General features: G+C 47.5%; 1 protein-coding gene across 1 annotated transcript in view; it reads right to left on the bottom strand.

The window, feature by feature from the left end:
• LOC311235551 (proteasome activator complex subunit 4B-like) overlaps window positions 1–24,000 on the bottom strand; it is a gene marked incomplete at both ends in the record, with an annotated part of 115,997 nt that overhangs the window by 12,055 nt on the left and 79,942 nt on the right. Inside the window, 5 exon segments of the mRNA XM_084323020.1 lie at window positions 7,761–7,916; window positions 17,550–17,678; window positions 17,958–18,043; window positions 22,888–23,090; window positions 23,508–23,639. Of these exon segments, the coding sequence (XP_084179146.1) occupies window positions 7,761–7,916; window positions 17,550–17,678; window positions 17,958–18,043; window positions 22,888–23,090; window positions 23,508–23,639 (706 nt within the window).

The following is a 24,000-nucleotide window of genomic DNA, read 5'->3' as shown; positions in this document are numbered from 1 at the left end:
CTCCTGCCTGGTGGCTGCCGCCACCTGGGAGATCCAGTCCGTCGTCCGAGAGGCCCAGCTTGTCCAGCCTGATCCAGGTAACGGCCCACCTAACCGGTTTTTTGTCCCCGACCTTGTCCGCTCCCAGGTGCTCCAGTGGGTCCACGCCTCCCGGTTCGCCTGTCATCCTGGGATCAACCGTACCCTGTCCCTGCTGAGGCGGCACTTCTGGTGGGTCACCATGAGGGAAGACACCCGCGCCTTCGTCCTTGCATGCACCGTCTGTGCTCGTGGGAAGGCTTCCCACCAACCACCCGCCGGGCTCCTCCGTCCGCTCCCTGTTCCCGGACGGCCCTGGTCGCACGTCGCCCTGGACTTCATCACCGGTCTGCCTCCCTCACACGGTAACACCGTCATTCTCACCATCGTTGACCGTTTCTCAAAGGCAGTGCATTTTGTTGCTCTCCCCAAACTCCCCTCTGCTTCAGAAACCACGGACCTGATGGTGCTCCACGTCTTCCGCCTCCACGGGATCCCGGTGGACATCGTCTCCGACAGGGGCCCGCAATTCATCTCCCAAGTCTGGAAGGCCTTCTGTCGGGCCCTGGGGGCCACGGCCAGTCTCTCCTCCGGGTACCACCCGCAGACCAACGGCCAGTCGGAGCGGGCCAACCAGGACCTGGGTTCCGCCCTCCGCTGCGTGACGACCGGGGACCCCTCTGGCTGGAGTACTTTCCTGCCGTGGATTGAGTACGCCCACAACTCACTGTCCTCCGCAGCCACAGGTCAGTTCCCCTTCGAGTCCTCTCTGGGCTACCAACCCCCGCTGTTCCCTGCACAGGAGGAGGAGATCGCCGTCCCGTCGGTGCACGACCACCTTCGCCGCTGCAGGAGGATATGGGAGGGCACGAGGGCTGCGCTGCTCCGCTCCGCTGAGCAGAACCGTCGCTTTGCCGACCGCCACCGGACCCCGGCTCCCGACTACCAACCAGGTCAGATGGTTTGGCTCTCATCCCGAGACCTGCCACTCAAGTCTTTGTCCCGCAAACTCACCCCCCGTTTTGTTGGTCCCTATAAGATCTTGTCCATTATCAACCCCTCAGTCGTCAAACTCCAGCTCCCCTCCATCATGCGCATTCACCCCTCCTTCCATGTCTCACAGTTGAAGCCGGTGGTCTCCAGTCCCCTGTCTCCTCCAGCTCCGGAGCCTCCTCCTCCGCTGGTCATCGACGACCACCCGGCCTACATCGTCCGGCGGCTGCTGGACGTGCGTTCTGCGGGCACGGGTTTCAGTACCTCGTGGACTGGGAGGGCTACGGCCCGGAGGAGCGCAGCTGGGTCTCCCGCGGGATGATCCTGGATCCTAACCTCATCCGGGACTTCTATCGGGACAATCCGGACAGGCCTGGAGGGCCGCCAGGAGGCGCCCGTAGAGGGGGGGGTCCTGTCACGATCAGGGCTCGTGCCTTCCTCTGCCCTCATCCTGCCGTGCCCATATACGGGCAGCTTCCTGCTGAAGCGTTCCCACGCTGCCAGAGGGACTTCAATCAGCGCGGCTGTGAGCGATTACATCATCAGACGGTCCCTATATCATCTGGCAGATCCTGTCGTTCCTCGTCGCAGTGTTAAACTGCCTACCTAGGTACGACGACTCTACCTGAAGACTGCTAGACCTGCTCTGTGATTATTCCTCTCCTAATCTTGTCTCTCTTGTGCCCAGGACTCCCGCTCCAGCGCCCTTCCTGCCGGGACGTCTCGTGCCGCACAAGGAGTACCCCTGCTCTCAGTCTCTCTCGACACAAGACCGGTGTCCTCTGCCTACGGCTGCACTGGGAGTGCACCTGTTCCCATTCTCTCTCTCGACACAAGACCGGTGTCCTCTGCCTACAGCTGCACTGGGAGTGCACATGTCCCCATTCTCCCCCAAGAACAATTCTAACCGATGTCTGTTGCACATTCCTGATGTTACTCTGTCTGTTTGGGGAAGATACAATTAAAGAAACCTAAACCGCTCCATTCTCTCTCCTCCTGTTGTTTGCGATTGGGCTCCGCTACCCCCCTACCCTCACACAGCATGCTTGATTATGCCTAGAATTATCTGACAAATCTCAATGGCACAATAATAACTTAAAAATCAACCTGTAACAAAATAATAGCTCTCTTTTCAAGTCTTACTGGACAAAAATAAATAACAAAATATATGAAATAATAGAAAATAGAAAATCCAGTTAACAAATATCTTTTTCAGACAAATCGTTTTTTTTTTGCCATGTTTCAATGAGATATTGTGGAATGGTTTCTGCTGTCTCATTTGGTGTATTTAACCTTGATTAATTTTGTTTGCATGCCACCCCTCTTCCAGTCAAAGTACTGTATTATGATTGGGAATATTTTCACTGCTCCGTGGTTACTCCTGTCTGTAGAAACACCACAGTACTGGATTTTATTTGAGTGCTTCATGTGCGAGTCGAGTCGAGTGGGGCGCTATAACACATTGGCTTCGGATTTAGTGCGCGCACTACTGAACTTTTTGGCAGTGTCAGAGTTTGGAAATTTCTTTTTTAGCAATCCATAGATTGTGATGTTTCACAGTATGAAATGCAAACGCACCCTCCGCTGCATTTACTTTACACCATCCTCTGTTTTCCCGGGTTTAACAAAGAAGTCAGTCAACTTTGCAGACAAACTCTCAACTTGCACATGTCCATGTGTGCTTTAAGATCGCCTGCACCTTTATTGGACACACACGTGTATGTGTAAGCTTTGCACACGGTGCACTCCACCTCCCATTTGTTCCGACGGGTCGGTACATTTGGAATTTCTTCTGCAGTTCATCTGTAAAAGTACATTCTTTGGCATTGTGAATGTGAGCTGCAGTGCGCTCTGTCCCCTCTTCCTCTGTTTGTGTGTGAGCGTAGTTGTAGAGCCGCCCACAAAGCTTCTCAGGGATTACGTCACACACGCAACAGAGTACCGTAGTATTCTGTGCAATGCGTCAGTAAATTTAAGTATATGCAAACGGTCCGTGAAAGCCGGACATTTTCATGAATTTATAAACCTCTCCCGGATGGCCCAGACAGGGCGTGAAAAGAGGACATGTCCGGGCAAAAGAGGACGTTTGGTCACCCTACTGTAATTATTTAAGTTACTGACATGAGTCGTGTTTAGCTGAGATTCTGTGATTTGGAGGAGAGAGATAGGCATGGCACTTTGTGTGTAAGACTATGAGAATGCTTCACATCTATGACACAGTGTGGCCTTGTTGGTACATAGAGGCACGTTATGGAACTACTAATGGATAGGATCTGTACTCCATATTGGCTCATAAGTATAAGTATAAGTCTTTATTTGTCATCAGATTAACACACACACACGCAATGGGCGACCCATAGGAACACACACACACATCACTGCACCTCCCATCACGTCGTCCTTCTCCCCAAGGGCAGCCGGGAGTAGACAAGGGCTGCGGTGAGCGCCGCGGCCGGGAAACAGCGTTTGCAATCTGTTGTGCATGTTTTTCCATTGGGTTCATCTTATCGGGAGGGGAAATCCTTGCGAGCACAGGGAGAACATGCAAACTCCACACAGAAAGGCCCGGGAGATACCCCACCTGGGTAACTGGCAACACGGCAACCTGGTCCCCAAGCGGTAATCGAACCCACAACCTTCTAGCTGTGAGGCGACAGTGTTAACCTCTTCCGCCCGTGCGGTCCGGGGGCGGACCGCAAATGACATCACGTCATAAATCAAGCTCTACAGACTGTCTGACAAAATTATCGTTACATTTTTCAAACGTATTCAAGTATAAACATCATAACCATGTCACAACAGCAGTTATAATGTATATTATCATCAATACGTTAGTTTACCAATAGGTTAAAGTGTTATTAGTTCGATCTTAGTTTTAGTTTTTCTCTTGTTGTGATCGCGAAAGTCGGCCATTTTGAAAAAGTTACCGTCGGTAATTGCAGTAATTTTGACGCCATTTTGAAGAAGACATCCAGAGCTTTCAATGAGCGTTGAAATAAAAATAAATAATACACTTCCCAGAGGCCTCTATGTCAAAAAAAGCAAATTGTGGGCGGCCAGGTTGCGCAGGGGACTAAGCGTCTGTCTACCACCGCAGATACAGTGGGATCGAACCCAGCTGCCACGGTACCTCCGGCTTGGTCGGCCGTCCATACTGACATAATTGGCAGTGTCAGCGGGTGGGAAAGCCGGTGGGGTGGGTCCTGGACTCCTGGTCATTGTAAAACAGCGACTCCTACAGTTCGGTTGGGGCGCCTGCACAGCAAGGGAAGGATCTGGGGGAGGTAGAGTGATCCTTCCACACGTTACACTCCCCCAGTGAGAGTCCGAGCTGCCAGGTGAAAAGAAGCGGTGGACTGGCTACACATGTGTCGGAGGAAGCATGTGATAGTCTCCACCCTCCCAGACCGATGGTAGGGGGTAAGTGCGCAACGACCAGGAAGGGGATTGGGAATTGGCATAACGACAACTAACATTGGGAAGGGAGAAAAACAGAAAAAGGAGGGGGGAAAAGATTTTAAAAAATAAAAATAAAAAAAGCAAAATTTCTTTTTATATCTTATTACTCTGGATAATATACCACAAAACTGGACGTTATTGGCATTTATTACATGGCATTTTAACATTCGCCAAAATGCTTGATTGTGATTGGTCAATAGCGCTCGGTTGCCCCTGACAGCGGTCAGTTATTTCTCGATAACGGACCGCTGCTATGGGCAACGCGCAATAATGACCACTGATACGGGTAACACAGCGCTATTGACCAATCACAATCAAAGATTTTGGTCGCAGACAGTCACGAAAGCTAAGCTCAGCATATGCACAGCTGCACTCATCAGGTAATCAGACCACACACCTGCCGGCTGCCGGCGATGACAGAGGAGCCACAGAACAACTGCGTCTGCATTTGATCTCGTCTTGTCGATGGTGTAAAATGAATTAGGTATATTGTTAGTAAGTTAGCCATGTAATAAGCGGGATAATAATTGACCTTCACTGCGTTTAGAACACCTCGGCGCGGCGCCTCGTGTTCTAAACTCCGTGTCGGTCAATTATTTTGCGACAATGTAATATATTATCCCTTACATATTGGAGCGCAGTTAGTTTGTCTCCCCTATTTTGAGCATTTAGCAACAATCATATTTGAAATCAGTTTAAAAATGGTGGCACTCTGGCAAGAATAAGAAACCTACTGTACATACAGTAGATTTCATTATCTGTTCTTATGCACGCCTGGTGATACTAAATCCAAATTGAACTCGGGCATTTGAAAGATAAGATTTGGCACAATCGATAAATGTGCGAATTGGCTATAATAAGGTAATTTATAAGCCTGCTATTCTATATTCTATAATAATATTTCAAATTGCATTGGTCCGGATGGGAGAATTCAGTACTGTATCTACAAAACCTTCTGTTTAATCATCTTCCCTTTATTCATTTCCTTAGATTCTTTGTACACGTGATCTCAAGAAGGTACTGAACGAGCTCAGTGGGAGTTTTTCATGTCTGGTCATTTTTAGCATGGTGCTATTCACTGTCAAAGATGCAAAGAAAAATCATAATTCATTTACTTAGGTATGTATTTTAGGCGGATTTTCAGAAAATAGGGCTCCGGGCTTAACACATTCAGTGCCAAAAACTACATATTAAGTTTTTGGCCGACAAGCGTTCAGTGCCAAAAACGATAATACGTTTTTGGATCGTTTGATCTTTTTACTTTGATCCCCGCTCTACAGACCTGCCGGCAGTGATCTGCATCATTTAGGCACGTCCCCACACATTAGAACTGCAATGCTGATCGACTATCACCAGGTGGCAGTATCGTCCGTGTCTGAACTGCAATGGCTTGGGGCTGATAGTCAGCTTCACTTTCATTTCTCCTCGGTTAGTGGCCCCTCCTTCTGCTGGAACAGAAATTCACAGTGCTCGCCTCGGAATTCCGTTGCATAAGCGTATTTTTTACCATCTAAACGTGTATAGACACATACACTGGTAATCACGATGGCGATGCGATTACTTGGAATTATTCTTCTTGGAATACCTTCTGGCTAAGGTAAGGTACATTCTATGTCTATTTTACCGAATCTGAAACGTGTTTTTCTAACGATCAGAGTTCTGTGTTTCACCGGACGAAAAACATGACAAAACACGATCAGAGTTTTGAGTTAAATGATTTTGTGATGGTACATAATATACATGTCATATACCTTTGATTTGGGAGTATTTGGAGTTTCATGGGATCAGCCAGAACAGTTTGGGCTTATTGCACATAACACGCTTTATCTCGCGATCTATGAAAAAAGACTGGATTATCTTGGAAATGCGCGATGTTTAGCGTGTAATAAACTACAAACTACAGCGTGTGGAAACAAACTATTATTCCCATCTTGCACTACAAGTGACGTTTGTCAAAATGAGCCACACCATGTCTCCACAGCTGTAATACAGAACACACACACAGCTTCGCGAACATAGTGAAACGACCGTGGAAACGACTATAAGGCTGGCACCCTCACAACACAACGCGCAAACAGCGTGGCAGTCAAAGTGTTAAGAGGTTAACCACTACACCACCGTGCCGCCTACCTCATACAGCACTTAAAAGGTTAGGCCTAAGAAACATTCTCGGCAGTGAGAAAGCGGTGCGTCCCCGACATCTACACCGACTAGGGGTGGGGGAAAAAATCGATACGTAGTAGTATTGCGATACTTTGCGTGGCGATACTGTATCGATACAGGGACCTCAAGTATCGATATTTAATTATTCATAAAAAAATTTAAATTGTATAAGGAAGTTGCATTGTTCATTTCAATACCTGTAATAGTACAGTAGTCCACACACACACACACCTGGCCTGTCTATATCCGTAGTCTCTGTGGTAAGTTTGCCTGCCAGGGATCGGACTCTGGGCACTATGCGAGTACTTTTTACATTAACACTACTAAGACACACTTTTCCGACAGCCTCACCCAAACCATAACCACACCGTTATTTTAAACTAACCATGGCCATTAAGCAAACCTTCAAACTAACCTTAACCGTAACCATAACCTCTAAGTGAACCTTAAAACTAACCTTAACCCTAACCATAACCACAAACACACACACACACACACAAACACACACACACACACACACAACACACACACACACACACACACACACACACACACACACACACACACACACACACACACACACACACACACACACACACACACACACACACACACACACACACACACACACACACACACACACACACACACACACACACACACACACACACACAGTAGATATGGATACTAAAGCGCCAGTGATGCTATACATTTGAAAGATGAGTATGTCAATTACAATGTGCATTCAGTTAAGTTGGAATATGACTGTAATACAAACAGTTCAGTTTGTCAGGTACATGCAACACAGATACAGTGTTTACATCTGTCTGCTTGAGAAAATACCATGTTCTGCAATAAAAATGATTGAAGTGAGATGAACAGACTGAACTTGATTTTATTAGATAAAACATTTTGACAAAGTTTTACTTTGCAGTTGAAAAAAGGTAATACATTAAATTTGATCAATTTTCTTTTTTTAATAATTAATTTTTTCCGCAATACTCAGCGTATCGCGATATTTTTTGTATCGCGATACTATCGTATCGTGACGCAAGTATCGCGATAGTATCGTATCGTGAGGTCTCTGGCGATTCCCACCCCTAACACCGACTGTACGGGTGTGTTACCTCCAGCTGCTCGTCCAGGAGAAGCTGAAGAACCATCTCTCGGATGCGCATGACCTCGGCGGGCAGGCTGAGCAGGGTGAACAGGTTATAGAACACCATGATCTGCAGGTAGCTCAGCACCGAGTAGCGGGCATGCCACGACCTGCTGCCCACCATCTAGAGAGGGAGAGAGAGAGAGAGGGCTGGTGAGGGTTACAGTCTTGGAGGGGGTGTTTGGGTGGGGGTGGTGTACGAGACAAGACTGAGAGGTTTCATTAACAAGCTTTCTCAGCACGTCAGCACGTCCAAGTATAAAATATGGAATAAGATCCTATCCACTGGGAAGAGCTCGGGAGCTGGGGGGGGGTCAGGGGATTGGGTTAAAGGAGATTTCTGAGAGAGAGAGAGAGAGAGAGAGAGAGAGAGAGAGAGAGAGAGAGAGAGAGAGAGAGAGAGAGAGAGAGAGAGAGAGAGAGAGAGAGAGAGAGAGAGAGAGAGAGAGAGAGAGAGAGAGAGAGAGAGAGAGAGGGAGAGGAGAGAGAGAGAGAGAGTTTGATAACGTTAGGTTATGACTATAACCAAGTTCTGTTAATTAGGGGTGACGCTTGGCATCACTACTGCACTCGCTCGCGTACGTGCACGCTCACTGAATAAATTCCACAAATGTACCTTTAATACCAGTATTAGTCTGACCACACCCCTCATCAGCTTACCTTCATAAGCAGGTGTGTGGTCACCTGCTCTCCTCCTTCCCAAGCTTTCACCACAAGGTGAGGTCAAGGGCTGCAGCGGCCGTCTGATGCCAAGCGTCACCCCTAATTAACAGAACTTGGTTATAGTCATAACCTAACGTTCTGTTTCATTAGGGGCTCTGCTTGGCATCACTACTGCACAAAGGGAGGCCAAGCGGAGCCGCTGGCTGACAAATACACCCCGCTGACAGCCCCCCAAAACCATCAGAACAGGGAGGGCCGAGCCCCCCCGACCCCCCCTAATGGAGGGTATCCCCCCTATTAGAGGCTTCACGGGAAGGCGACGGACCCGACCGTGCGAAGAGGCACTCAAGCAACTCAACGCACAGGGTGAGCAGACCGTGGCTTGACCCCACGACTACACACACGCACAACCCGCATGCCACCCGGGAACGAACGGAGGAACAACCTCGTTACTGCCCCCAGAATCACGGGGTCAAGGGCAAACCCAACCCCGTGGCAAGGCCGTAGCAGCGGAGCGCGAAGGAAGACCCAGACCCACCAAAAGGACTGGACTCCCTGGAATGGGGGCCCGGAGAAGTCCATGATGCCAACATCAAGACCCCACCAGGTGGGCACGTAGTGCCCCGCCCCCCACATCGCCAGCGTATTCGGACAAAGGCCCCTCAGTTACTGCACCTGGTATTCCCAGGCGGTATCCCAACCAAGTACTAACCAGGCCAGAACCTGCTTAGCTTCCGAGATCGGACGAAATCGGGCGTGTTTAGGTCGGTATGGCCGTAAGCCGAGCGGGCCCTGTCCCCCCAATAGTACACCGCCTGGCACACTGACCCTGCAGAACAGGCAGTCAGCATGGCCGTAAGCACACAAAAAAGGTTAACCAACGGAAGCAGGCAGCGCACCGGGGAAAAACCAGGCAACAGGCTGTTAACCCTAGCCTGGAGACTGCGGACGAGACAGGCGCCAGAGGGGACAGCTGAACACAGCCGCCCCGGCGGAAGGAGCGTAAGCTGGCGGTGTTGCATGACCAAGCCTCCATTTAAAAACCCCCACCCAGAGGGGTCGAGGCAGAGAAGGCTGACACGATTGGCAGACGTCATGAACGTGCAGGGGCACCCTCAACCGGTGCCCGGGAGTTGACACTGCTCCAACACACCAGGGAATCAACCACCTCGGTGTTACCCAAAGCGGTGGTTGTTCCTATAACCCCTCAAGAAAAAACTCCAAAACACACCTGCGGGCATACACCGGCTATACCGCAGTACAAGTGTTTCAGTTTTCAAAAAAGGGTTAACCCAGGCCTACGGGTCGCAAACATCACTTCGGACCGGGCCTGGCGGTACGGGAAGCACAGGGTCACCAGAGGAGGTCAAAAAACCACCCCCACAGGCCCCTCTTCGCCATGCGTGAGAGAGGAGCGAAAAATAATGGAGAACCAGCCCCTAAGCACACCGTACTTGGTATTCCCAGGCGGTCTCCCAACCAAGTACTAACCAGGACCAACCTGTGTAGCGGCCGAGATCCGACGAGATCGAGCGTGTACAGAATGGCATGGCTGTAAGCCATTACGACAGTGCTGAGTAAAAACGTACCCAACCAGGGTCTCCATAGCGCTTAACCCTGTGACACCCAGACCGACCTGGCATTTTTCCCCCTGAAAAAAGCCCAAGTCCCTCAGGGTACCAGAACAGCAGATCTGCATCCCCGGCGGACAACGGGTTCAACTGATCTGGACCAGCGTGACCAGAACCAGTCCCGTGCCCTAACCACGCCGACATGCCTACTCCAGGAGAAGGGCAGATATGCGTGTTGATCTTAACATGAAAAGAAGGCGCCACCCAGACGTTCGGGCGAACCGCGCCTGGTGGCCCACCCCAAGGGCGTGAGACCCCTCTACATATGTTCAGATCCATTTCGTCATCATCCCCCAGACATGAACGAGAATCCGTCGAAAAACCAACCCAGGTCATGGGATCTGGTCGTCGGAAGAGGAAAAACCCCCATCTCAGTTGCTTTATAAAAACGCTGTTTCAACCACAAGCAACCAAGGCGTGCCAGTCAATCGCCTGTTTACAGCGAGCTAGCACTATACGTGCGTCGGGACACACCCCCATCAATGAACAGGCTATTTAGACCTGTCATTGAATCCCCAAGGCGCCCAGGGGAACGACAAGAGGGGTGTGACACTCCCTAACTCCAACACTTCTGGAATAGAAAAAAAGGAAGCATCAACAGTATGTATCCCAGTCTACACAGCCGGGGTAAAAAATGTTCACATTTTTACATCCCACCACCCTCCCATAGGAAGGAGACGGGGATCCCCAGAGAGACTTCCCACGCGAGCTGTACAGATTGAAAAGAATATATTGCACCTTGAGCCATGTAAAAAATTGGTTTTAGGGCTCTCCGGGGAAGAGGCACTGAACCCATACACACTCAATAAACGAATTGAATCGAATACATATACAATAGAATAGGACCCTTCTAGAGGGTCCACTCACTTTGACAATCTGAGGAGGAAGGCTCTGTACTCTGATGGAGACTCCCTCACATGGAAGAATGAGTCCGAACTCACAGAAGGCCCGAATAGGCGCTTGGTGAGGAGGAGCCCTGACCACCCCCCTGAAAACAGATCCATCACATGGACCTGAACAGCACACGGAAGTCCTACCAACAGAGACGCGCACGGTGACGTACTCTATGGCGGGGGAATTCCTGCGGTGCACACGCCCAATATACCAGGCCGTGGGACCAGGAAACTCCCCCCCCCCCCCCCCCCGTAATGTGCCGAACCGCCACGTGACGGAAACCTTGAAGGACAGGGGGTGTACCCCTGACCGACAGAAACAAGGGGGAGAGGAAAGGTTACCAGTTCACCCCTTTACGACCCCACACCCATGATACGATGTAATGACAAAAAGAGAATATGACACAGTCATAGTCAGCTCTATGAAGCGTTTTACAGCTCCACACAGCGCATGAGCTAACCTGCTATCTGATTTTTACTAAGGAAAAACACAGAATAGAGAGGTAGAGCCCCGGTCCAACATACACATGTGCTTCTGTGGCCAGTCCAACCCAGTTGTAGGTCACATGACACACACAACCCATCATCACCTACAAAAAATGGCAAAAAACACTCAACAGAGGAACGCCGTTTTTTCACAATGAGAGAATACATCATTCTCGATGATGATGATGGCGCTGCTCCGACCGGCTGCCTCTCTGTTCGCTCCGTCGAGACTGTGTTTACTTTTGTTAATATTTATAGTTTTTAGAGTTTTGTTCGTACCAACTGTTGGTGCATTTAATGTATATGACCGTCAGTCACTCATAGACATTGGATTACGGGAAACTTACCAACTGGATTACTCACTGGATCAGCTTTCCGAACCGCATCAATGGCCTGAAGAAATTCTCCGGAGATCAGGACCAGATCCTTTGTTCCTAGACCCCAGGAACAGAGGAACCAGACGGCGAGGGAAGAGGGCTGGGATCCGTAACAGGCTGAGATCCAGACGCCACCGTACACCACTGCCCAGTATATTGCTAGCCAATGTACAATCAATTGACAATAAACTGGATGACATCCGAGCAAGGATTCAATATCAAAGAGACGTTAGGGACTGCAACGTCCTCTGCTTCACCGAGACGTGGTTGACGCCGGACGTCCCAGACCACGCAATTCAACCGGCTGATCACTTCTTTATCCATCGCAAGGATCGGACATCATCAGAGTCCGGTAAACAACGTGGAGGAGGTATTGCCTTCATGTTTAACAAAAATTGGAGCGATCCAACGAACGTGAAGGAATTATCCAACCACTGCTCCCCAGAACTGGAATATATAACCATCAAGTGTCGTCCTTTCTTCCTCCCGAGGGAGTTAACGGCGATCGTCCTGGTCGGAGTGTATATTCCACCGCAAGCCAGCAACAAGGTTGCGCTCTCCAGACTACACGACGAGGTAAATAGAATCCAAGTGGCGAATGTTAACGCCGCCATTTTAGTTCTGGGAGATTTCAATAGCGCCAATCTGAGAAAGGTATTGCCTGACTTCTATCAGCATGTGACTTGCAACACCAGAGGCGGTAACATCCTAGATCACTGTTACACGCAATTTAAAGGTGGCTACAAGGCTCATTCTGATAGTGGCTTTGGTAAGTCAGATCACGCATCCATCTTTCTTTCACCAAAGTACAGACAGAGAATTAAAAGTACTCCCGTAGTCTCGCGAGAGGTGCAGAAATGGGATGTGACGTCAGAGGAGACGATCCGGTCAGTGTTTCACCACACAGACTGGAATGTGTTCCGCGACACAGATAACATTAATGTCTACACGGAGACAGTGCTGGACTATGTTTGTACTAGGGTGAAAGAAACAATCCCCACTACCAAAATGAAAGTTTACCCAAATCAAAAACCCTGGGTAGACAAATCCGTCCGTGAAGCTCTGAGAGAGCGCACCAAAGCATACAACGACGGCCTAGAGGCAGGCAACATGAATGACCACAAGGTGGCGCGATACAACGTAAGGAGGACAGTGTCAGAGGCCAAACGACGCTACAGGGATAAAATTGAACTCCAGTTTGAACAAGCTGACTCTAGAGCTATGTGGCAGGGGCTCAAAACGATGACAGACTACAAAGGCGCCTCCCTCAAACTGAACAGTGACATCTCCTTAGCAAATGACCTCAATACCTTCTATGCGAGGTTTGATGCTGGTAATAACAACACCAGCTCACAAGCCTCGGCAATGGGGGGGGGGGGGGGGTCGGCTGCTGATGGAGGCGCAGTGTTCAGGGTAACAGAGCATGAGGTGAGGCGGACCTTTAAAAAAGTGAATATCAGGAAGGCAGCAGGTCCAGACGGCATCCCCGGCCGCGTCCTAAAAGTCTGTGCCGACCAACTGGCCCCAGTATTCACTGACATATTTAACCTGTCCTTAGAACAGGCTGTCATCCCCACCTGCCTGAAGAAGTCCACTATTATCCCTGTACCCAAAAAATCCAAGCCTGCTTGCCTCAACGACTACCGCCCTGTAGCTCTCACCTCCATAGCCATGAAGTGCTTTGAGAAGCTAGTAAAGGGCTACATCTGCTCCTCCCTCCCCATCAACATGGACCCCCTGCAATTTGCATACCGCCCCAACAGGTCCACGGAGGACGCCATATCCCATGTGCTGCACACAGCAGCATCACACCTGGACAAGAGGCAGGGGAACTATGTGAGAATGCTATTCATCGACTACAGCTCGGCATTCAATACCATAGTCCCCTCCATACTCATAGCCAAGCTCAGGGACCTGGGCTTGGGCTATGACCTCTGCCAGTGGGTCTTGGACTTCCTGACTGGCAGACCCCAGGTGGTGAGAGCAGGCAACTGCACCTCCTCATCCATCACCCTCAACATAGGGGCCCCCCAGGGCTGTGTTCTGAGTCCCCTCCTCTACTCCCTGTACACACACGACTGTGTGGCTCAGCGGAGTAGCAATACAATCGTCAAATTTGCTGACGACACAGTGGTGGTGGGCCTGATCTCTGCCAACGACGAGAGGGCCTACCTGGAAGAGGTCAAGGTCCTGGCGGGATGGTGCCAGGAAAACAGCCTCTCCCTGAACGTCAGCAAAACAAAGGAGATGATTGTGGACTTCAGGAGGTCGGGGGTCAAGGACTACAGCCCCCTCAGCATCGACGGGGCACCGGTTGAGAGAGTCAACAGCTTTAAGTACCTCGGAGCCTACATATCCGAGGACTTGACATGGACCACACACATTAACAGTGTTGTGAAGAAGGCACGACAACGCCTCTACTTCCTCAGGCGCCTAAGGAAGTTCCAAGTCAGCCAGAAGATCCTTAAGAACTTCTACTCATGTACAATAGAGAGCATCTTGACCGGCAACATCACCTCCTGGTTTGGGAATAGCACTGCACAAGACCAAAGCAGACTACAAAGAGTGACACGTTCAGCCGAACGCACAATTGGAGGGGGGCTCCCCACCCTCCAGAACATTTACTACAAGCGTTGCAAGGGCAAGGCTAAGAGAATCATTAAAGACTCCAGTCACCCGAACAACTGCCTCTTTGAACTGCTGCGGTCAGGCAAGCGATACAGGAGTCTCAAGGCGAGCACAGAAAGACTCAGAAGAAGCTTCTATCCCCAGGCCATCAGGCTGCTAAACGAACAATGAATGAACACTACACAACAACAACTACCAAACGCACATAGCACACACATCCACACGCACACACTCACTTTAAACAAACACACTGTAGCACCCACTCCACACACTTATAGCACACACCCACTTTAAACAAACACACTGTAGCACCCACTCCCCACACTTTATATTTATGGATGAAGGATTGCACTACAACTCGTACACCTTACTGTAAATTGTACCTAAAATTGTACCTCATCCCATTTCTGCTTTGCACTAGATAGTACTGTACATTAGTACACTGCATAGTATTGTGTATTGTATATTATATGGTAACTCAGAACATTGTACATATGTCTATACCGAACACTGTGACCTCATTTTCTTCTTCTAAATTCATGCTATATTATGTTATTATGTTATTTGATACTATCTTGTCTAGCACAGTCTCTGGAGCGTAACAGTAAGAAGCATTTTGTATGAAAGTATTCTGTACTTCTGTATGACAACTATTAAAGAACTTGAAGAACTTGAACTTGATTAGTATCGGCCACAGGCCTTGCTAAGCACACATGACAGCGACCAAACCATTTTCTCTTTTAGGAAAATAAAGTTTCTCCAGCAGATTTAGCACAACCTCAGCAATCAAGCTAAGAGTTACATCGCATCCCTACCACACAAAAGACACAATTAGTGCACAACATGTCTGATAGGAGGATGAAAAAGTCCCCAGGGAACCGGGGGGAAAAACACAATCCTCCTATTTTACCCTCAATACGGCCAGTTAAAACAGGAAAACCTGTTAATATGTGAACACACTGTTCATTGTCATCACAGTCTGAGAAAAGAACATTCTTTTACTCACTTGTCACCAAGCATAGCTTCATAGGTTAGTTACCTTAGTTGTGAGTACACGGTACATATAAACACCATGATGTTTCTCACACAACAACCAGATCATTACATCCCGATTTGCACGGAGAAGCTAACTGCCAGTGACAAAAACAGCTCACACATAACCCGCAACGTATCCTAAATGCATTGCAGCAACACACGTTTTGGGAAAAACATCGTTATTCACAATACATTTAGAAAAGTAAAACCAGAAGACGTGTTATAAGGTCTGGTCAAACCCGTTCCTACCCGGAAAGCAGATCAGCGAAGTGCAGTCACAGACACCGTAGGAACACAGCCGCTCCTGTGTTGTCCGAACTGGACAGCGTCACCGCTCCAACCCGCACTACAGTCCTCTGTTGATGCAACCTTGCCGTCCTGGCTCAGGGCAGGGTCGACGAAACATCCCCTGTCAAGGATGACGTCGTAGTCAAGAGTGTAAAACATGTTAAAATCAAAGCACGTTCAACAGAATAGCATCAAGCTAACGGCCGCTCCAACCGTTCGGGTGCTACTGCTTCTGCTCGCGAGACGCCGAGCTAACCACGCACGCGATCAGAAGCGAGCTCACGGCGGCGCGCGAGAAGCTAAGCTACCCCGCGCCAGGCCATGGCCTATAGCAGCAAGCTAACGTTACCTAGCGATCACGACATGCTAGCCCCGCAGCTAACAGCTGACTGGCTAACAGTAGGCCCAACCTGAGCGATCCCAGCAGGCTAACGCAGCAGTTAACAGCTGACTGGCTAACCGTAAGCTAAGCAGCTATCAACTGAACCTGTAACAATGACATAACACTCACCCAGACAGGCCGCCGTTCTGAACCTCTCCTCACTTTTTAAGAGAAAAGAGAAAACAAGATGTCAACACCGCTTCACAACGTGATTTTACCAACACCCGACGGAATCAGCACAATACCAACTGGCCTGTGTAGCTGACTTTGAACATGAATCTGCCGCTATCGCACATTCATGCACATATCCCCTCGTGAAGGAATACTCTCATTTGGATATGAAAGATGGGGCCTTAACACGGTGACAGAGAGAATCCACTCGTCCAAAACACACAGGGATCACCAGTGTTAATGGTCGCGGCCCACTAGTTAAAACTATAATGGTCTTCAGACCAAGGCCTTCTGTCGCCTAGGTGGCTGAACAAAGGACCCTAGCCTGGGGCCGGTTTCCATAAACATTGTCAAGTAGCCCCCATAGCACTAACAGACAAGTGGAGCCTGCCAGCAAAACACTACTCACCCAACCTGGAACGCACCGCTTCTCACAACAGCGGCATGTCCGACAGTTCAGCTGTGGCCTGACAGATTTGGTTTCACCCCAACAAACACAGCAAGGAACTGCAGTTGAGAAGCATGCAGCGGCGTGCTCCCAATACGAAAACCGGTGGAGGATTTTTAGAATGATCAACATCTTCCAGACACTCCAGTACGAAGACAATATCGCCGTATTTTCTCGAAAATAGTGAGAGAGAAAATAAAGATATGATGTCAACGTATCTCCTTCCTTGTAAACAAAATTTTTCTCCACTAACAACACGTCAAGTGGGGTACTACCGAGGCACTTTCTTGTGGTGAAAGCGAGAAGGAGGAGAGCAGGTGACCACACACCTGCTTATGAAGGTAAGCTGATGAGGGGTGTGGTCAGACTAATACTGGTATTAAAGGTACATTTGTGGAATTTATTCAGTGCGCGTGCACGTACGCGAGCGAGTGCAGTAGTGATGCCAAGCAGAGCCCCTAATGAAACAGAACTGCAATTTAAAAAAAAAATAACTTGGTATTTTATCAAAAGGGCCACTACATTCTCATAGTCGGTGAGCTTATCAGAACCATTTAGCTTGCTTCAGTTTTTCGACATCTTGGGCATTGTGAGGTATGGCACAACGACAGAGGGAACTGTGTGTGTGTATGTGCACACGTGCATGTGTGTTTGTTTGTGTGTTTGTGTGTGTGTGAGGGTGTATCTGCGCGTGTGTACCCGTGTACTTATTTGTGTTTGTGTACAGTATGTATATGTGTGTGTGCGTGCGCTACCTCGGCCAGAGCAGCCAGCACCAGAGGGATCTGCTGGGCGTACAGCAAGCCCTGGGACATGAGAGAGAGACACGTGCGCGCGTCCTGTTTCATCTCATCATAACTCTCATCCATCTCCACCGGTGCGATCTGGAGGGAGAGGAGGAGGGAGGAGCGGGGAGGGAGGGAGAGAGAGAGAGGGAGATAGAGGGGGAGAGAGAGAGAGGGAGAGACAAAGAGATACAGACCCATTTTGAGTAAATGAAGAGAGAAATGGAGTTTAATAGGCAAGTAAGATTGAGTGGGTAATAATGCTACACTGTGTGTGTGTGTGTGTGTGTGTGTGTGTGCGTGTGTGTGCGTGTGTGTGTGTGTGTGTGTGTGTGTGTGTGTGTGTGTGTGTGTGTGTGTGTGTGTGTGTGTGGTTACCTTAAACAGCAGAGGCAGGAGCTGCAGCTGTTGATGAACAGGAGTGGTGAACGTTCTCCCTGCACTGGCCATTAACCATTTTAACACTGCACACACACAGAGAGAGAGAGAGAGAGAGAGAGAGAGAGAGAGAGAGAGAGAGAGAGAGAGAGAGAGAGAGAGAGAGAGAGAGACAGAAAGAGAGACAGAAAGAGAGAGGGGGAGAGAGAGAGACAGTACAGTTCATAGACTGCCGCCAGAGAATAAAAGCGAGACACTTTAACTGCCTTGTTCCTGTGCCGCATTGTTCTGATGAGAAAATACAATCTATTACCATTTATTATCTAATTATCCACATAATTACCTGCATAATCTAGATGTTTATGGAGACAGACGGAAGGATGAGAGGGTAACGGCGTATGGAAATAATGAGGGAGTGTAGAATAATGGGCAAAGTCTTTCATAAGTTGACGAAAGGCCACAGTATACTGTATGTAACTCCAGGGGCAGAGCGTTTAAAGAGCGGATACATGAAGCAGGTAATTTAGACACACTCTGCTTGGTCGGGACCATCAAAATACGAACGTCAATTAAAGAAAGATGATCAATGCAACAATACTGAGGAAACTGAAAGTGAACTAGAACTACAGTAGGTACAGTCATAGGCGCCTACGTAATTGAGCAGGCGAAGCGGGTGCTCTACCAGTATTGAACTTGGGGGAGCAAGCTTGTCTCTTTGCTCCCTCACTTTTTGATCATTGATATATCCCCCCCCCAATATATCAATATTATCTAACCATAACTACGTAATTTCAATCAAATTAATAATACACAATGACACTTAATAACAAGTTTTTAAGTTTCCAAAGATTGCGAACCCCCCCCCCCCCCCCTGCCCCATTATGGTTTGATCCAGTGCCTCCCATCTCCAGCGCGTAGACCTTTTGGCTCACAGCGCTGCAGTCTGGCTGCAGGTAGGCTGAGTGTAAATATCAAAGCGCACAGAGTGTGTCATAATATTGGTGGCAGACCAGGCAGGCAGGCTTTTCCAGTAAGTTGTTCAAATAAAAGGATTATGTTAGACATAAGTTACTATTGAGTGGTAGTAGAACTTCTACGGTTCTACCACGCAATACAATAAAAGTGTTTCACGGTCCCGAATTGCGATCTGGTCATACGGTTTCCTAGAATAAATAATAATAACGTTTCCCTCTCTGGTTGGCGTTAGCTTTAGTGCTAGCCGCTAGCTAACGTTATCTAGATATGTGGTGTGAGCTGGATGACGTTGACTTCATTTGCAAACGTTAACGCTATCTATATGGCAGACGAGCAGGGCCGGATTAACGACGGCCTAGGCCCGTGGGCCTATAGTGACGAGGGGCCTCCATTTTTTTTTTACTTTTTTTTTTTTTTTTGAGATCGATGTCATGATTGTGCACTGCAGACTCAGGGAGGAGGCAGAGAAGGAGATAAAGAGACACAAGATTTACAGGTAATGGAAATATATCTTTTTTCTCTTTCTTATTAAAACTTGGCCTATTTGAAAGGAGATTGATTTAATAAAAATGAATGAGCGAAAAATCAATATACAGTGTATATACAGTATATATATATATTAATATATTATTATTATAGTAATTGGCTATCATACTGCAATATAAACTGAGTTTTATAGTGAAAAGAGCAGCTTTATTGGTCAAGATTGAAGTCAAGTCAAGTCAGTTTTATTTGTATAGCACATTTCCAGGCAGCGGCAGCTGACACCAAAGTGCTTCACAAGCAAGTTGATAAAAACAAATTAGTGTGAGGCAAGGTATAAGATTAAAAGAAAGAAAAAAAACATAGCAAAGCAATGAAAGCAACAAAAACAAACAGTATGGTGCAAGATATAGGATTAAAAACATAATAAAGCAATGAAAGTAATAAAAACTGGTAGGACACAGTAAAACAAAGAGGATAGAAGGGCCAGGGGTCTAGTGGTGGCTCTATATTGCAGGAAATTGCACGTACAGGTTCATTAAATTTAAAAAAAAATCTGCCATGGAGGGGGTCGTGCCGGACCCCCTCCAAACCACACCTTGCCTGTCAAATAATAAAAAAAAAAAAATATTAAAAAAAAATATTAAAGAAAAAAAAAAATCTTGCACCCTCACTTTCAACTATAACTAGGCGGCCATGGGTACAGTAATAGACCACCTAAACGTATGTCGATGACTGTATTTGAATTTGACCATATTTGGTCTCTGTCAAGATGTGTGGCTAACATAGCCCCTCCAAAACTTTGACTAGAATGGAGATCTCTTTTGTTCATGACTGTTCAATTTTTAAGCATATTCTTTAAAATGAAGATTAATATTAAGATCTTCATCCACCTGTCATCATTTTACATATCTGTAGATACTATATCTATATCTGTACATATCCCTTACATACTCTTACTAGTTATGCTGCTAGCCAGTATGACTACTACTATACTGTCTTTATACCTGTATCACTGTACATATTGGTATTAGGGGTGGGAATCACCAGAGGCCTCACGATACGATACTATCACGATACTTGAGTCACGATACGATAGTATTGCAATACTAAATATATTGCGATATGCTGAGTATTGCGATATATTGCGATTTATTACCTTTTTTCAACTGTAAAGTAAAACATTGTCAACATGTTTTATCTAATAAAAGAAAGTTCAGTCTGTTCATCTCACTTCAATCATTTTTATTGCAGAACATGGTATTTTCTCAAGCAGACAGATGTCAACACTGTAATCTGTGTTGCATTTACCTGACAAACTGAACTGTTTGTATTACAGTCATATTCCAACTTAACTGAATGCACATTTGTGCGTGTGTGTGGACTACTGTACTATTACAGGTATTGAAATTAACAATGCAACTTCCTTATACAAAAAAATATATACAAAAAAGTTTTTAATTTTTTTTGAATAATTAAATATCGATACAGTATCGCCACGCAAACTATCGCGATACTACTACGTATCGATTTTTCCCCCCACTCCTAATTGGTATTACAACTCTGTACATACATCTTATTAGCACTACACCCAGTAGTACTAATTTATATGTTTATTTTATACCCAGTTTAATCACCTGTACATTGTATATTGCTGTTGCATTTGCACTCCTGTTGGATGCCAAACTTATTTTCGTTGTATGGTACTTGTGCTGTATAATGTCAATACATTTTGAATCTAATCTAATCGAATCTAATATTAAAGGTGCTATGTGGAAATCCCATCTCATTAATGACACTGGTGGCCGTTAAGTGAACTGCACCCGATTGCTCGTAGTCACACTAACGGGGGCGGCAGGAGCGATGTCTTTTTCCGCACTCACAATCAAAGAGGAAATTAATGGAGCTTGAAATTACAGTGATATTAAAACAGGACAGATATCTTACATTTCTGAGTTTGTTTGTTTTCCAGTGATTTTGTGAGCTTCACCACCAAATGGAAGTTAGGGCACCAGTGCAGGCAGGGCTTGTTTTACTGCACAGCTTGATACAATATGCAGTTGCTCTCATGTGAAGTTCCTGACTTAAAATGACAAAATATTGCAATTTGCAACCAATATCACCCATGCTTCTCTCACTCAACTCCACACAACACTGGTAATATCACCCACGCTCCTCTCACTCAACTCCACACAACACTGGTAATATCACCCACGCTTCTCTCACTCAACTCCACACAACACTGGTAATATCACCCACGCTCCTCTCACTCAACTCCACACAACACTGGTAATATCACCCACGCTCCTCTCACTCAACTCCACACAACACTGGTAATATCACCCACGCTCCTCTCACTCAACTCCACACAACACTGGTAATATCACCCACGCTCCTCTCACTCAACTCCACACAACACTGGTAATATCACCCACGCTCCTCTCACTCAACTCCACACAACACTGGTAATATCACCCACGCTCCTCTCACTCAGATCCACACAACACTGGACAGCATGGCTTCTGAATCAGACTTGTAAACAAAATTCAAACAGGCCTAATTTACTTGCGCACCACTTGTCTTATGTAGCCTGTGTACTCCATCCATGTTGCCCTCTGCCTGCACCGTTCACGCTTTCCAGAGAGTAAGCTCACAAACTCAGAAATGTAAGTTACACCCGTCTTAGCTTACGAGCAAATGGTACTCATGCCGTTATTGAATCGGTATTTTAAGTTTTAATTACCGCTGTTATTCCGCGCTCCATTAATTTCCTTGTGGAACTGCGCTAGAGAGGGAGGCAAGGCACTTAGGGGAGCACGCATAAACGTCACGTCTAGAGTCCTTGAGGTAGAAATCAGTCCACAGGCTGTTATAGGCAACCCAGGAAGTCAGGGAAGGTCAAGTTGTTTTATGTTACGTTACAATCCGTTCACACATTGGCAATAAAAAGCTATTAATACATGTAAATTGCTTCACACAGCACCTTTAACTATAAGAATATTAACAGCATGTCCTGTTAGCAGAAGCTAGCACAGAGGACCTCATGGCTGACACTTTGGTACAAGCAACCTCCTCTCTTCAGGTGTTATATAAAGTAAAATACACAAAATCTACATCAGAAATATTGAGAGACGCCCCACCATTAACCTTTGCCACAGAGAAAGGTGTTTTTGGATCCAGATGTTCAGCATCGGCATCGAGCCCAACGTCAGGGCTGTGAAATGAGGACTAACATGCATCCCAGAAACTACAATACCTCTGTCCTTGCAGTTGTAATTGACATACTCATTTTTCAAATGTATAGCATCACTGGTGCTTTAGTATCCATATCTACTGTGTGTGTGTGTGTGTGTGTGTGTGTGTGTGTGTGTGTGTGTGTGTGTGTGTGTGTGTGTGTGTGTGTGTGTGTGTGTGTGTGTGTGTGTGTGTGTGTGTGTGTGTGTGTGTGTGTGTGTGTGTGTGCCTCTCGCACCGGTCTTCAGCAGTTTGACAGCCTGGGTGCGCTCATCCGTCTCCTGGGTGTTCTCATCCTGGACGTGGTTGTGGATCTCCTGCTCGGAGGTGAGGGGCTTGAGGCGCTCCAGGACCCGCATGGTGAACTCCCCCACGTGGGGGGAGGAGGTGGGCCGGGTGTTGGGGAGGGCCACGTCGATCATGAAGATGTAGGTCAGCACACTGGAGGGAGACAAGGGAGGATGGGGGAGAATGAAAGTGAGAGGGAAGGAGTGAAAAACTAAAACAGGACTTAGAGAGGAGAGGGACAAATCAAGAACCGCAAGTCCAAAAAGAGCAACCGACAAAACCCCATTTCATTAGATAGAAATAGAACAGAATAGAAATCCTTTAATAATCCCGAGGGGAATTCGGTACTACAGATCGCTCACATTGAACGATAAACATTTAGGTAGTCAATAGGACTCAAATAAGAATATAATAGAATACAGAATAGAATACGGTCCGGGATATACATTCTGGTATGTATATACATTCTAAAATCTTAAATATAAACTATACATTAACTTGGCTTGATGGTATTTATGGGAAACCCAATGGCCATGTAACGCCGACCCGGGGTGTTGGCTAAACAAGTACCTGCCGATGCGCTCCCTGACGTTCTTGTACACCTGTGTGAGCTTGGGCTCCAGGTACGCCAGCAGCCTGTGCAGCAGCTCAGAGACTCTCCACTCTTGCTGCGCCAAGCCACCCTGGAGGACATACAGCAGACTGGGAGAGACCGTGGGAGGAGGAGGGGGTGGAGGGGGTGGAGGAGGGGGGGTGGGGGTATATTAATGCTATGCGACACGCCATCTCAGCACATTGTAGCTGAAGCCACTTCTGCAGTCTGAAATCCGATAGTGTTGAATGGAGGGAGGTTATCTGAAGTCAGATGACACATGAAAAGCCACACAATGTGGATGGGGATTCTTGTAAGGCAGAAAGACTGACACCTATTCGCCCGCCGCGTGTGCACGCACACACACACACACACACACACACACACACACACACACACACACAAACACACACACACACACACACACACACACACACACACACACACACACACACACACACACACACACAC

This window comes from Notolepis coatsorum (assembly GCF_963971535.1).
Source record: "Notolepis coatsorum genome assembly, chromosome: 10".
Lineage (NCBI taxonomy): Eukaryota > Metazoa > Chordata > Actinopteri > Aulopiformes > Paralepididae > Notolepis > Notolepis coatsorum.
This window is presented reverse-complemented; position numbering and strand designations above follow the sequence as displayed.